General features: G+C 40.7%; 1 protein-coding gene across 1 annotated transcript in view; it reads right to left on the bottom strand.

The window, feature by feature from the left end:
• Positions 1–14,666, bottom strand: part of PTPN12 (protein tyrosine phosphatase, non-receptor type 12) — a 47,588-nt gene that overhangs the window by 5,712 nt on the left and 27,210 nt on the right. Inside the window, exon 12 of the mRNA XM_010580925.1 lies at positions 3,241–4,205. Within this exon, the coding sequence (XP_010579227.1) occupies positions 3,241–4,205 (965 nt within the window). The remainder of the gene's footprint in view (positions 1–3,240; positions 4,206–14,666) is intronic.

Here is a 14,666-nt window from a genome sequence, read left to right as displayed (position 1 = left end):
AAATATAAAACATTTTGGTTTACCATACTAACGTCTTGGAAGCAACTTCATGCTAACAATGCTACCTTCACATTAAGGGGGTAGGATCAGTTTGCGTGTTATGAGAGAAAAAAAGTAAAATACATTTTCAGTCTGAATAATTTGGAGGAAAAAAGCCCTCAGCGACTCCAATGAATACATTTTCTTCATTTTTTCAGAAACAAAAGATAAGCAGAATTAACAGTCTACACTGGAATGGTACCACTTGCTTGTTGAACAAGTAACTTGCCAGTAACTGTAACCATAGTAGTTACTGTAATTTAATTGCAGTTCAATTACATGTCTATTTGCAGCCACTGCAAGTGAGTTAAGCTCATTACAACACATTGACTTCTTGAACTCTTCTACAGATACCAGTAACTACACAGTTGGTGCCTACTAGCTGCACCACTGATGAATCTCCCTAACTATGGTAAGAAGCATGTTGCAAATAGTATGAGCTCTTCAGCTGTGCTGAAGACAGTAATTTACTGCTGATGAGCAGTGATTTTTGTCTTTTCTTAAGTGGCTCTAACCATACTTCCAAAGTCAATACAGCACAGCTAGATTGCATGGTGCAAGGACATTAAGCAACACTGCTTTTCAGGACTGCGTTGTGACAGTAAGTTCTAGGAAGCTCCACATTAACCACTTCTCTAAAGCCCCAAATCTCAGTTTTGCTTCCCAAGTCCATCTCAGGGCCCACCCAGGCTGGCTCGCACACCACTGATATAAACTAGTTAAAACAGTCTAGCACAAGGTTTACTAGCCAGAAGGGTAAATAAGAGCCAGAGGAGATGGATACGGTCGGTGCCAGTGGCACATCCTGTCCTCAGTCTGTTCCCTCTCGCCTCTCAGGAGTGTACTAACACAAGCTGTTCTGGCAGCAAAAGCCCCACTCCAGCCTGCTGAGGAACTTGGAGTAGAAATTAAAGGTTTAAAACAATTCAAAGTAGCTGCTGCCATAAGAAGTCTCATCTGACAACTGTATTCTACACAGGATTCATAAAAAGATGAAAACACATTTTTCAACTACTGAAGACATGAAGTTTGCTCTGCCAACATGCCAGCAGCAGGAACAGGAACTCCATCCCATTTTACAAGCCAAACATGTTCAAAGTGACTTCTCTGACATCGGCTCCATCTCAAGTTTACTATACAGCATAAGAAAACCTTCATTTATTGAAATAGTCTCTACAAAAATCAGCAAATAAAGTCACTATAGAGTATGCACTAACTGAAAATGAGTTTTGGGGTTTGTTTTGTTGTTGTTGTTGTGGGGTTGTTGTGGGGTTGTTGTTGCTGTTTGGGTTTTTTTCTAGCCTCAGGGCACAACTACTTTTCACTTCATTTGAACTAAAAAGAGGATTTAATTACGCGGTAAGACTATGCACACCCAAGTTATGGTTAAGCAGCTAGGGTGCTGGTACATTCACCGGCAAGCTTCATTGATAATTGTACCCAAATCCCCAGCTTCAAACAGAAGAGTCCTGAACAAGTATGAAAATTAAAAAAACACTGCAAAACATGGTTTAGGATCACTGGTGCAAAGCAATCTAACCCTATATTCTTGAGTTCAAGGTAGATTACAAGACCTGCAACCTGAATATAAAATGGGAAGTGCTCACTATCATACAAAAGAGACCACATACACCCTCGATAACAAGAGATAAATTATAAAAAACTAATATAAAAATTTTAAGCCATTCCTGTGAAATCAGCAACACACCAGCACCACAAAGGCTGTACTGTTATTTCAGGATTTCCTGATATACAGTTACACGAAACAAATTCTTGAGTGACATTTCTCCCATTTCTTTATTGTATTATGATATATCACGTATTTTATTTGCATGTTCTTACAGCAGCTACATAAAAGAGATGTGAAGAAAGGTAATGATTTTTAAACAGTGATAAACAATGATTGCCCTGGGAAAGAAGGAAAAAAGCCTGGCTAAAGGCAGTGTTGGAAAAATACTATAGCAGGCAAATCTACCAAAAACAAATCCAAGGAGGACTGCTTGGTATAAATGTTGAGTAACTATGACATAAAGGGCTTTGCTATGCAAAGCATTTTTAAAGTGTCGCAGCATTAAAAACACACACATATGTGCAAGTATTGTTTTGTGCATATATATAACACAACAAAATCTACAGAAACGTTTTTAAAGCTGCAAAATAGTTCACATTTCTGAATATATGACTTTTGGTGACAACTTAGTTCATAAAGCAAGTACTTTCAATTCAGCTGGTTCTGCATCTTGCATCATACACTGAGCACCATTTCACCTCAGAAAGTCATGTAGTCTGCAGAGGCTCCTGAAGCAAGGCCATCACTGTAAGGAGCTCCTAGCACAGGAGTCTGACCCAAAGACAAAACTCATGTTCTCCTTTCAGCTCCACAACCTTACTATGTGTTTCGTTGGACTTTGCACAGGCAGTTACCAAGGCCTAATTTGTTCTTCCCATCTATGTCCTCCATCTGATCTAAGTGCACCAGCCTGATTGAAATCTGAATCTGCACATTTTAGGACCCTTTTGCCTTCAATAAATGATGTTGTAACTTTTTGCAGAAGCAGTCTTACAAACTTTCCTGATGCTCAAAGAATTCCAAAAAGCAATAAAAGATTAAAAGCGATCGAATAATTTTCAAAGCACTACTAAAGCAGAACTGAGATTTTTAGATGAACAGCAATATTATTTTGTCTCCCCCAGCCATGTACAGAAAAAAAGGAAAGCAGGGCTAAATATTTACAATGCTATTAAAATGAAGGAGCAACTTCAAAGACTGATACAGTGAAAGAGGTTACATCTACATTTTTACCATCAACCAGTAAGCATGAATTTGATGTGTGTTTGGACAAGCCTGTTTAAAATACTTTGACTACCCAAAACTGCCATTATTATAGACACTTCCATGAAACCGGACATGGAGAAGAAAATACGCCAACCAGTAACACAGAAACCTGCAATTAAGAATGCATTCATACCTCACAATAAAGCTTCTGAAGCAGCTTATCAAGGTTTGTAGTACCTTGTAACAGACATAGCTCACATGCAAACCAAAAACTGGGAGGAAAAGAGTTACAGCCTTTCTGAAGCTGCCATACTGCACTATTTAAATTTACATTTAGAAAATTGCACTGTAAAGAAATTTGTTGTCCAACTCTACACATGCAATCAGGTTAAAGAGTAGCACTTGTGAACCACAATGAAACCTACCTTTGCCATCTTCAGAACATGTTACAGCTGTTAAGTCTTGCCTAGCAATAGACATTGGCAATACTTTTCTGGCAGAAATGTTTTCAGTATTCGTGGCAGCAGAAACTGTGGCACTTGCGGTTGAAACATTAGATGCGCTTTTGCTCATGGCTCCATCAAAGTTCATCTCATCTGTGTCAGAATCATCTGAATGAAGAGGATTAGTAAAACAGAGGGGTGCTCGAACGGAAATAGTAGTATGATCAACATTATCACTGGAAGGATGTTCAACTGTGGTGTTTGATACCAGAGACAGAGTTTTAACACCATGACATAAGATGTCTGAAGACATGTCTTCAGATACTGACGTACGCAGTGCATTTTCAGGCCCACGCAGTGACCACGTGGCATGTCCCTTTTCTGTCAGAGGCAGACGATCTGGTCTTGGTGGAGTATCAGAAACCTGCTGACTCTGCAAACTTTCCGGTGAAGTTATTAAGGCTGTGTTAGACTGTGGCACGCTGCAATCCATACATGAGTTTTGAGAAGCACCTACAAATGAATCCCCTGAAATCTGTTCCTGTGGCTTAAAGCTCTTATCAATTACACAGGATGACACAGGCTTCATTTTAATTGCATGTCCCCTGTTCAACAGGGAGTTCCCATCAAAGCTTCGTGGACCCTCCTGAAGAGGTACCTTCCTGATCTCAAAACTTAAGTTGCGCTCCAGCCTTTTCTCTGCACATTCACTGGGTTCATTCCTCCCTGAATGTTCTGTTGACTTATTATAATTCTCATTGAGGTCTGTTGAATGCTCTGACGAAACCATGTGCAAAACTGGCTTTGGATGGTATCTATCATTGTCCTGCCACACAGTAGTGACTGTTGGATAAGCTGATGGGGGAGATGGTGTTAAGATTGGCGGTACTGGCTGAGGCTCTGGAGGCTGCAAGATTTCTTCTTTAGCGTCTCCTTCTACAAGGCAACTGCAAAAAACCCAAAATAATTGTGTAAGTTGTCTGTATTTTGACAATATTTAAGACATCTATCCATCTCTCTCTGCGGTAGTAATGCTTTCATGCCAATATTGAACTCCAAGCAGCATTTTCACTGCATCAGACAATAGTTATAAATTATGACTAACGGGGTAGGCAAGAATTAAGTCAACACACTCAAAACGTCTTTCCAAATATCACAGACACATGAATGCAGGCCACGACTAATCCTCATTGATAGTTCAAAGATTGCTCACATCCTTTCCCAGAAGCATTTTTTCAAAGACTCTGTAAGAAAGGCCCTCTTGTGGCAGGATTTCAGTACTTTTTTTTTTTGCTTGCTTCATTCTTAAGAGGTGGCTCAGAAGAACACAACATATGGAATTCAATTTTCAATAAAGCCAAGAAAAATTTCTTTCAGAAAAAAACTTGCAGCCTGCTTAATACCAAATATCTTCCTTTATTTTTATTTTTCTGCACATACCTAGGAGAATTTTATTTTTATATTTGTGTATTTAATAGTTCCTCCATAGTTGTAAGGCTGATGATCCAGACCAAATTTAGCTGACATGAGGTGAACACTATATAAAAACCATTCACAGTAGAATATATGATCCACATTACACTGCATATTAGCGAGACCACAGCACTTATTATTACAGTTGTTGTGGTTTAACCCCAGCCGGCAACTAAGCACCACATAGCCGCTCAGTCTCTTCCCCTGCCAGCAGGATGGGGGCGGGGGGGAGGAGAACTGCAAGGGTAGAAGTGAGAAAACTCATGGGTTGAGATAAGAACAGTTTAATAATTGAAATAACAGTAACAACAATAACATTAATAATGTAACAAAAAAGAAAATAACCAAAAAAAAAGAGAAATAAAACCCAAGAAAGACAAGTGATGCAAACGAAAACAATTGCTCACCACCAACTGACCGATGCCCAGCCAGTCCCCGAGCAGTGGCCCCCAGCCAACCTTCCCCCTAGTTTTATTGCTGGGCATGATGTCATGTGGCCTGGAATGTCCCTTGGGCCAGTTGGGGTCAGCTGTCCCAGCTGTGTCCCCTCCCAGCTCCTCATGCACCCCCAGCCTACTCGCTGGTAGGGCACTATGAGGGGCAGAAAAGGCCTTGGCTCTTGTAAGCCCTGCTCAGCAATAACTAAAACACCCCTGCGTTATCAACACTGTTTTCAGCACAAATCCAACACATCACCCCATACTAGCTACTATGAAAAAAATTAACTCTACCCCAGCCAAAACCAGCACAACAGTTCTTCTTAAGCTACTTAAAAGGAGAAGCTCTTCAAGCATATGGTCAATTTACTTTCAGATTGATGCAGAATATTTGACTACAAACATTTTGCACAACTGATTAAGGTCTTGTCTACAAACAGGAATTAGACAATTTTATTCAGAGCCTTTAAAAATATTTTGTTTCATTATGTAAGACTAGTAACAGAGTAATAATGGAGGTACAAAACAAGTGTTTGACAAGAATAGAAATACAATTAAATATTTAAAAAAAATGATACTTTCAATTCAGGCAGATAAATCAAAGCACAACGGACTACGGTTTGCAAAGGAGTGCAATTTGGCCACATGCTTGAGCTGAAAAACCAGTTCATTTTATGTACAAAGCTCAGATCACTTCCTGCTGTTGGCAGAGATATCCTTCATGGGGAAGTAATAAACCCTCTATACAGGCCAGCACATGAAGTCCAAGATAGTGATACTTAAAAGACAGATGCTCCCATCCCCCCAGGTTAGGGAAACAGACAGTTCCCAGGGTTACAGAGTCTTTACTGACACATTCAGATGGTCCCAACACCAGAATAACCTTGAACAAGCAGAAGTCTGCCAAATCCTCATACACCTTTGGTTTTCTGGGATAATCTATGTCACGGGCACCATGAATCATCTAAATCCAGCTCTGCAGCAGGAGACTTGGAACCTTCCCCTGGAGATAAGGTTAGAGCAGGACATTATCCTCCCTTGAAAATTAAGTCACTGATAGATCTGAAGGACTGAATCTATTCAGAAGAGTGTTCACAGTACTCTTGTGACATAGACGTTTATTGGCAAATTAATTCAAGGCTACACACTGAAAGCCAGAAAGCAGAGGCTTCCAAAAAGGGAAAAACTCTTACTACCTGTGAGATGACAGACTACTGTGACAGTATCCTCCTGCTGCATTTGTGTAAAACCTGGGAGAACACAGCATACCTGGCATGTCTGGAAGAAGGTGTGCCAATAATAACTCTCACATTGTAAGGACCAGCAGGATGATATGCCCATTATATTCTCCAGGCCCATACTTTCAGGCTATTTAAATGAAACTTCCATGATAGCAGTAGTAGTTAATCATACATTACTAACTCAGATGAAGAATGAGAATATATTTGCCATTTAGAGACAATTCTGTGGAGGAAAAAGAAATCTCATAATGAGCCATCAGCTACATAATGAAACAGCACCTTCACAGCTTATAGGTGAAGTCCAGCATACAAATACAGGTTGCCATTCAACTTGGAATAGTTAGATAGTGCTAGAAATGGATGCTTTCTATCTTGTTCCTACAAATCCTTCATGGAGGAAGCTCCGTCTGAAACCAAGAGTCTAACACAGGCCTAAAACATTTCAGCAACTGCAGGGGAGCTCCAAGAAATCTCAGCCAGATCATCACAGTCAGTCACACATGCAAGATGTAAGAAGTACAGATCAGAAGAGGCATGTTTTTCAAACCCTTTTTAATCAGACAACTACCTGGACAGAGAAAGGCTGTCACTACTGCCAAAACATTAACAAGACTTTTTAGAGCAATGGACAGACAAGACCAAAGAAAAGGCTTGCTATTAATATCACAGCTTATCTGACTATAAAGTGACTACATCAGTAGACAAGGGAAGAGCTACAGACATCATCTCTCTGGAGTTCTGTAAGGCCTTTGACACAGTCCCCCACAACACCCTTCTCTCTAAATTGGAGAGAGATGGATTTAATGGGTGGACTCTTTGGTGGATGAAGAATTGGTTGGATGGTCACATCCAGAGGGTAGTGGTCAACAGCTCAATGTCCAGATGGAAATCAGTGACAAGTGGTGTCCCTCAGGGGTCCATATTGGGACCAGTACTGTTTAATATCTTCATCAATGACATAGACAGGGGAATCAAGTGCACCCACAGCAAGTTTGCAGATGACACCAAGCTGAACAGCACGATTGACACACCTGAGGGACAGGATGCCATCCAGAGGGACCTGGACAAGGTCAAGAAGTGGGCCCATGTGAAACTTATGGGTTCAACAAGGCCAAGTGCAAGGTCCTGCACCTGGTTTGGGACAGTCCCCAATACCAGGACAGACTGGGGATGAAGGGATTGAGAGCAGCCGTGTGGAGAAGGACTTGGGGGTACTGGTGGATGAAAAGATGGACATGACCTGGCAATGTGTGCTCACAGCCCAGAAAACCAACCGTATCCTGGGCTGCATCAAAAGAGGCATGGCCAGCAGGTCGAGGGAGGTGATTCTGCCCCTCTGCTCTGCTCTCGTGGAGTACTGTGTCCAGCTCTGTGGCCCCCCAACATAAGAAGGACATGGACCTGTTGGAGCAAGTCCGGAGGACGGCCACAAAAATGATCAGAGGGATGGAACACCTCTCCTGTGAGGACAGGCTGAGAGAGTTGGGACTGTTCAGCCTGGAGAAGAGAAGGCTCCAGGGAGACCTTATTGCGGCCTTTCAATACTTAAAAGGGGGCTTATAAGAAAGATGGGGACAAACTTTTTAGCATGGCCTGTCACAATAGGGCAAGGCGTAATGGTTTTAAACTAAAAGAGGGTAGATTCAGACTAGATACAAGGAAGACATTTTTTACAATGAGGGTGGTGAAACACTGGAACAGGTTGCCCAGAGAGGTGGTAGATGCCCCATCCCTGGAAAAATGTTCAAGGTCAGGTTGGACGGGGCTCTGAGCAACCTGATGTAGTTGAAGATGTCCCTGTTCATTGCAGGGGGGTTGGACTAGATGACCTTTAAAGGTCCTTTCCAACGCAAACTATTCTATGATTCTAATGATAAAACATACTTTAAAATAGACATTCTGAAATTTGATAAATCAATGACTTCACTGTGAAGACTGACAAAGGCTAGCATTGGTCTCCTGCACTTCTTGATTAAGGCATTTGACTTTCCAAGTCAAGTCTCCATCTTCCTTTTGTTCCTCCTACTAAGTCTGGAAAAGCCTTTTTACTTGGAGGACATGGGCTAGTAACATAGCTCTAGGGCCAAAGAATCTTCCACCTTCTCAGCCAACATTAGTAAGAAAGTATTAATTAAAAAACAAGTAGAAAAGCATATAAGAAAAAAGCAGAGTACCAAGTTATACTCTACCCCTTCAGTTTTTTATTATCCAGCAATCCATGGTGAGGTTTCTTCTCATACTGCTCACATATGCCAGCCTATCTCCTTTGTCAGACAGCAAGAGAGGAAGCAAGGATGATTCAGAAATCTTCATCACATTTTCAAAAAGGTTACTGGAGAGCATAGACAAATAAAACCCCTCAATAGCTACAAAACTGAATTGCTACCTCTTCCCTAAGGGCATTATTTAAGCGAAACACAAAAAAAAGCATGAAGTAGCAAACACGCTGTTTCCGCTATGCTGGAATAAAGCCAACAGTGGGCTCACTTTTAGGAGTTATAGGGAATAGGGCTAAAGACCACACAATTACACAAGAATTCCTGCCTGTCTATTCACGAAAGGCAGCAGACAGGCTCTCGTTACTTGTCTGCATGTCATATCACAAAATCAAAGTAATACTATTAGCTCCACTACTTGCAAACAAGACCTAAAAAGGACTTAGCCAGTGCAAATTCTTGAGACCATCATGACCTATGTAAAAAAAAAATTTAAAAAAAAGGAGACTGCCTCACATTTGAATCTTCCACAGAACTGAAAGCATACCTGTCTTGGGACAGACTACAGCATGAGTTTCATCCTTGTGATTTATTAGCACCATGCTATAGTAGTATGGGATGAAGAACTAAAATCCTTATACAAGGATTACAAACTGAAGAGAACTGTTTAGATTTTCAGTTTATGAAAATCCCTACCCACTGAAGTACTCCAAGCTCCCCAGCTTCTAAATTATCTCCTAAAAGTTACTATTTCTTTGTATATGAAAACCCCAGATCCCCTTGCAGTTCTCCCAGGTGCTCTCTTCCATTCTGTGCCTGACTCCTGTCACAAAGGGTTGGACCTCAAATTCTTTCTCTTCCTCCCCTCCCTGTGCTTGTATATTGCTATTTTACATTACATTAAGATAGGAGGAATACAAAGCACATAAACCCAATTTAATTAAAAGTAATTTGGGAAATCTCTTACCTCTAGACATTCTTGAAAAATGAACAAGCTTGAGAATAAGTTGTTTGTTTGAATTAGTAAAGATAAGCCAAGTGGGGGGAGGCAGAGTAAACCTTGCTCCAATTTCATACCCACTAAGAAAGATGGGAGAATTTCCCTCCTCTTAGATCTCTCTCCTCTCTTCCAGGAGGAAGAGAGACAGGGGGGAAAGGAAGGGGAGACAGTTCACTTGCACACATGTTTACATACCCCTTTTACCAGCAGTGATGCTCATCAGTAATCTCCACTAAATCCTCCTACTGAAAATGAGGTTTCCCCCTTATTGACCTCATTTTCCTGACCCAGAGTTATACATGCAATCAGCAAAACTAATTTCTTATCTGGTACAGACATACTATTAAGCATTACAATTACCTAAAGATGCAAATTAGCATTAAACTAGATATGTCAAGATTATAGACCCATAATACCAGTCAAAATTCATGAAGTTCTTCACTGATTACTGTTTAATGAAATCCCTCTCCCATATGATTCATTAGTAAACAGAACGCCACATGTATACAAACAGCCCCCTTAAAAGTATGCATAGAACTGATGATACAGGAAATACTGCACAAATCAGCAACCCAGAAGTTGATTAATCATCTGTCTTGTACACAGCTAAAAACAGAGCTATTAAAATGTTCGCCATTATATTTGAAGGTAAAGTCCATTCCTTCACTTTTAAGTGAGAGCTTAAGAGTGATCAAATGAGAAATTCTTTATCAAAATCATTCTTTACCTTATTAGTATTGAATATCCATCCTCAGAAAATGAGATGTCCAAATAGCATTCTGATGTAATTTTTTTTAAAAAGGAAACTGATGCCACTCAGGATTTCCTGGTTTTCTCTGAATATATAACAATTTTTCCATTTTACTGTCATCATAGTATTATTTCACATGTTCTGCATTACAAATAATCTTTTTGATTCTTTTTACAAAGCAGAAACGTTAGGATATGTATACATTTAAGAGGTCTTTGTTTGGCAGTAGCTTTTTCTAAAACTCTTTGCCAGAAAATCTTGGGCATTTTGGGCTGCTGCATAATGCTTTCTCTGGGTATTTCCGTGAACAGCTGTGCTCTATAGACACTTCTCCCCCCAGAGGCAGAAAATTATCTGAACTACTAATATTATTTACTATACTGTCTCCTGTCATTTGTAAAACAGCTTGATTTAAATTACCAGGAAACTAATAGAAAGCTCATGAAAGAGCATACTGAGACAGAAAAGAATCAGTGAACCAAAGAATACCAGACCATTTGAGAAAAAGAAGTCAGCTTTCCCGTATCAGAACTTTAAGTTAACCCTGCACTGCTTTTATGTATTGCAAAAGCAAGCATTTCTGAAGTACATTTGTAAAATCACACTGTGATATAAAAAAAAGAAAGCCTTCTCATAACTCAGCTTTGACAGTGTCTCTTCATATACAACTGCTACTAATTATCTTGCAATTCCACTACCTTGGCACTTCAACATACATAACTGTATACAGAATTTCCCTAGGTGATCAAGGCAGCTTTTTCATACACTTTTATTGCCACACAACCTGAGCAGCTGATGCAGAGCCTTAGTGCCAAAGACCTCAAAGTAATGGCTTCTCAGCTGTCAGGTAAACCATGCATTAGGTAAGAAACTTTTAAAAATTATTTGTCACAATAAAAAGTAATTAATTATAATTTGTCAAAAGTACAATAATTTGTCAATAAAAAAAGCCATCCCACAACTTTGCACCAAAAATGTACACCTGGAAAAAAAACAAAGCTAAAATGAAGCGATGGCAACGCTATTTTTGATTTTTCTGTAATATATTCTGAATTTTTAGAATGTGCTAAAATCTAAGCTGTTCTAGCCTTAATGGAAAAGAGCTATATTATTAAAACAGGGCACCATGGTTCAGATTTAAATTAAACTTGGCCGGTGATCAAAAGGAAAAAAAAAAAAACAACCTTAAGTAACCCATGGTTATTCTATGCAGCATACTGTAGGGTTTCATTTGCAAATAAAAGAGTGATGCCAAGGTCACAGAATGCAGCTGCTACGATCAACCAAAAATAGATACCAAGCTCTACATCCTCCCTCATAATTAAAATAGGAAAATTAAATTCAATGTAAACCAGCTGAAGCTAGACAACCACATTACTTAAGCATTAAATCACTGCCATGCACGTGGAAGAAAAGCTGCAGTTCAGTGAAGCTGTCAAACTATACTGCAGATAATTTATATAAAAGTATAAGGAATGAATAAAAATAACCAACTGGTGAATTTTTTGTGTAAAATTTAGGTACATGAGGCTTTTGGGTTTTTTAATTGTGACACACAAATCGGAGACGGCTAACTAAGAAGGAACACCAATCAACGGTTTTTATCTTGGCTCGGGGGAAAAAAGCTACAGATGCAATAAGGAGATCTATCATGTTTAACAGTTTCCTTCTCTATACAGGGATTAAATTAGAATCTTTCACAGATTCTGCTCTCCCATCCTCCCCAGGAAAAGGATGTCAACCTATGCCAGAACATCCACAATATGCAAAACCTGGCTCTAAGTCCTGACTGAATTAGCCTGCAGATTTGTAAAATTACCTCCCACATGAAAAAAACCCATGCTCGTTAGTGGGTATTCTGAGGAGATGTGACCAATAAGCAAATAAACTCTTTCCTCACAAGCATCTTCCATGAGGGGTTTAATTAATTGTTTTTAAAAAATAATCTCCATTTGAAATTGACAACAGCTTTGCTAAAAGCTTCCATTTTTTCACCTCTGAGGAACTGATCTTCCTGCCAGCGCTGGCAGATGGGAAAGTAAGAGTTTATGGAAGAAGGCCCAAAAAAGACCAGGTTTTGTAAGAGATTAAAAGCTTTTAGCTTAATGCAGCAAGAATAATGCAATGCAGATAAGACAGAACAGAAGTGTGGTAAAACATGAATTATGAATATATGATTATTACATAAATATATAAAAAATATAAAAACCTAGGTACACCTAAAATTATTTCAAGGAACACTAATAAGGAAATTACGTGTTGGACAGAATCTAAGTTCAGTGACTAAGTTTCAAGAAGAGCTTGGAACTCATCATGAACACAGGTTAACAAGACTCCTCTGTCATCATCCTATAAGAAAGGGATCAGGCCCAGTCAGCATGGGTTTACGAAAGGCAGGTCCTGCTTGACCAACCTGATCTCCTTCTATGACCAGGTGACCCGCCTAGTGGATGAGGGAAAGGCTGTGGCTGTTATCTTCCTTGACTTCAGCAAGGCCTTTGACACTGTCTCTCATGGCATACTCCTTGAGGAACTGGTGTCTCATGGCCTGGATGGGTGCACTCTTCACTGGGTGAAAAACTGGCTGGATGGCCGAGCCGAGGGGGGTGTGGGGAAGGGGGTGAAATCCAGTTGGCGGTGGGTCACAAGTGGTGTTCCCCAGGGCTCGGTGTTGAGCCCCGTTCTGTTTAATATCTTCATCAGTGATCTGGATGAGGGCATGGAATGCACCCTCAGCAAGTTTGCAGATGACACCAAATTGGGAGGCAGGGTCGATCTGCTTGAGGGTAGGGAGGCTCTACAAAGAGATCTGGACAAGCTGGATCAATGGGCTGACGCCAATCATATGAAGTTCAACAAGGCCAAGTGCCGGGTCCTGCACTTCAGTCATGGCAACCCCATGCAGCGCTACAGGCTTGGGGAAGAGTGGCTGGAAAGCTGCCCGGCAGAGAAAGACCTGGGGGTGCTGGTTGACAGCCGGCTGAATATGGGCCAGCAGTGCGCCCAGGTGGCCAGGAAGGTCAAAGGCATCCTGGCCTGTATCAGAAATAGCATGGCCAGCAGGAGCAGGGATGTGATTGTTCCCCTGTACTCGGCACTGGTGAGGCCACACCTCAAATACCATGTTCAGTTTTGGGCCCCTCACTGCAAGAAAGACATTGAGGTGCTGGAGCGTGTTCAGAGAAGGGCAATGAAGCTGGTGAAGGGTCTGGAGCACAAGTGTTATGAGGAGCGGCTGAGGGAACTGGGGTTGTTTAGTCTGGAGAAGAGGAGGCTGAAGGGAGACCTTATCGCTCTCTACAACTACCTGAAAGGGGGTTGTAATGAGGTGGGTGTTGGTCTCTTCTGTCAGGTGGCTGGAGATAGGATGAGAGGAAATGGCCTCAAGTTGAGGCAAGGGAGATTTAGGTTGGTTATTAGGAAAAATTTTTTCACTGAGAGGGTTGTCAAACATTGGAATGGGCTGCCCAGGGAAGTGGTTGAGTCACCATCCATCCCTGGAGGTATTGAAAAAGCGAGTGGATGGGGTACTTCAGGACATGGTTTAGTGGGCATGGTTGATGGTTGGACTCGATCTTGAAGGTCTTTTCCAACCTCTATGATTCTATGATTATAAGCTATAAGCCTTCCAGAAACTAGCTAGGGAACTTAGGCACTTAATTCAGGAGAGTTGCTTCTTTAGCTGTCTAACGCTCAGGTTAGGTACCCATTTTAGGCAGATGAATATGTAGGTTCAGATTTATTTTGGCTTCCTTAAAGTCAAGTCTATTTATTTTAATAGCTAGAGAGAATTTTCTTTTCCTTCTGTTGAATGAAAGGATCGGTGAGATCAATTTTTCTTCTCAATAGGAAATAGCAGCACTTGTCTGTAAGGTAACATTTTCTTCAATAAATGGATATGTTTCGTTATGGTTTTGCCTCCAAAGATGAGGGTTCAGTCATTATTTGAGCCTTTTTTGAAGTATGTTTTGCTACTATAACCTAGCAGAATTACAGCACAGGTAGATCTAACATATCTGACTACTGAAGGGGTATGCTTGTCTACTCACACATAGTCATTGCAAGATTGGTATATTCAAATGCAGACTTGGCAAAGATATTAAAGCTTGTATTTAGAGAGTGTATTGGGTCTGGCTGAGATGGAGTTAATTCTTCCCATAGCAGCCCTCGTAGCACTGTGCTCTACATCAGTAGCTAGAAAGGTGTTGATAACACACCAGTGTTTTGCCTACTGCTGAGCAGCGCTGGCACAGCATCAAGGCTGTCTCTCCAACATTTTTGCCCCCCCCC

The sequence above is a fragment of the Haliaeetus leucocephalus genome, unplaced genomic scaffold, assembly GCF_000737465.1.
Source record: "Haliaeetus leucocephalus isolate CR32 unplaced genomic scaffold, Haliaeetus_leucocephalus-4.0 Scaffold751, whole genome shotgun sequence".
Lineage (NCBI taxonomy): Eukaryota > Metazoa > Chordata > Aves > Accipitriformes > Accipitridae > Haliaeetus > Haliaeetus leucocephalus.
Note: the sequence above shows the minus strand (reverse complement) of the source record. Positions and strands in the feature narration are given on the sequence as shown.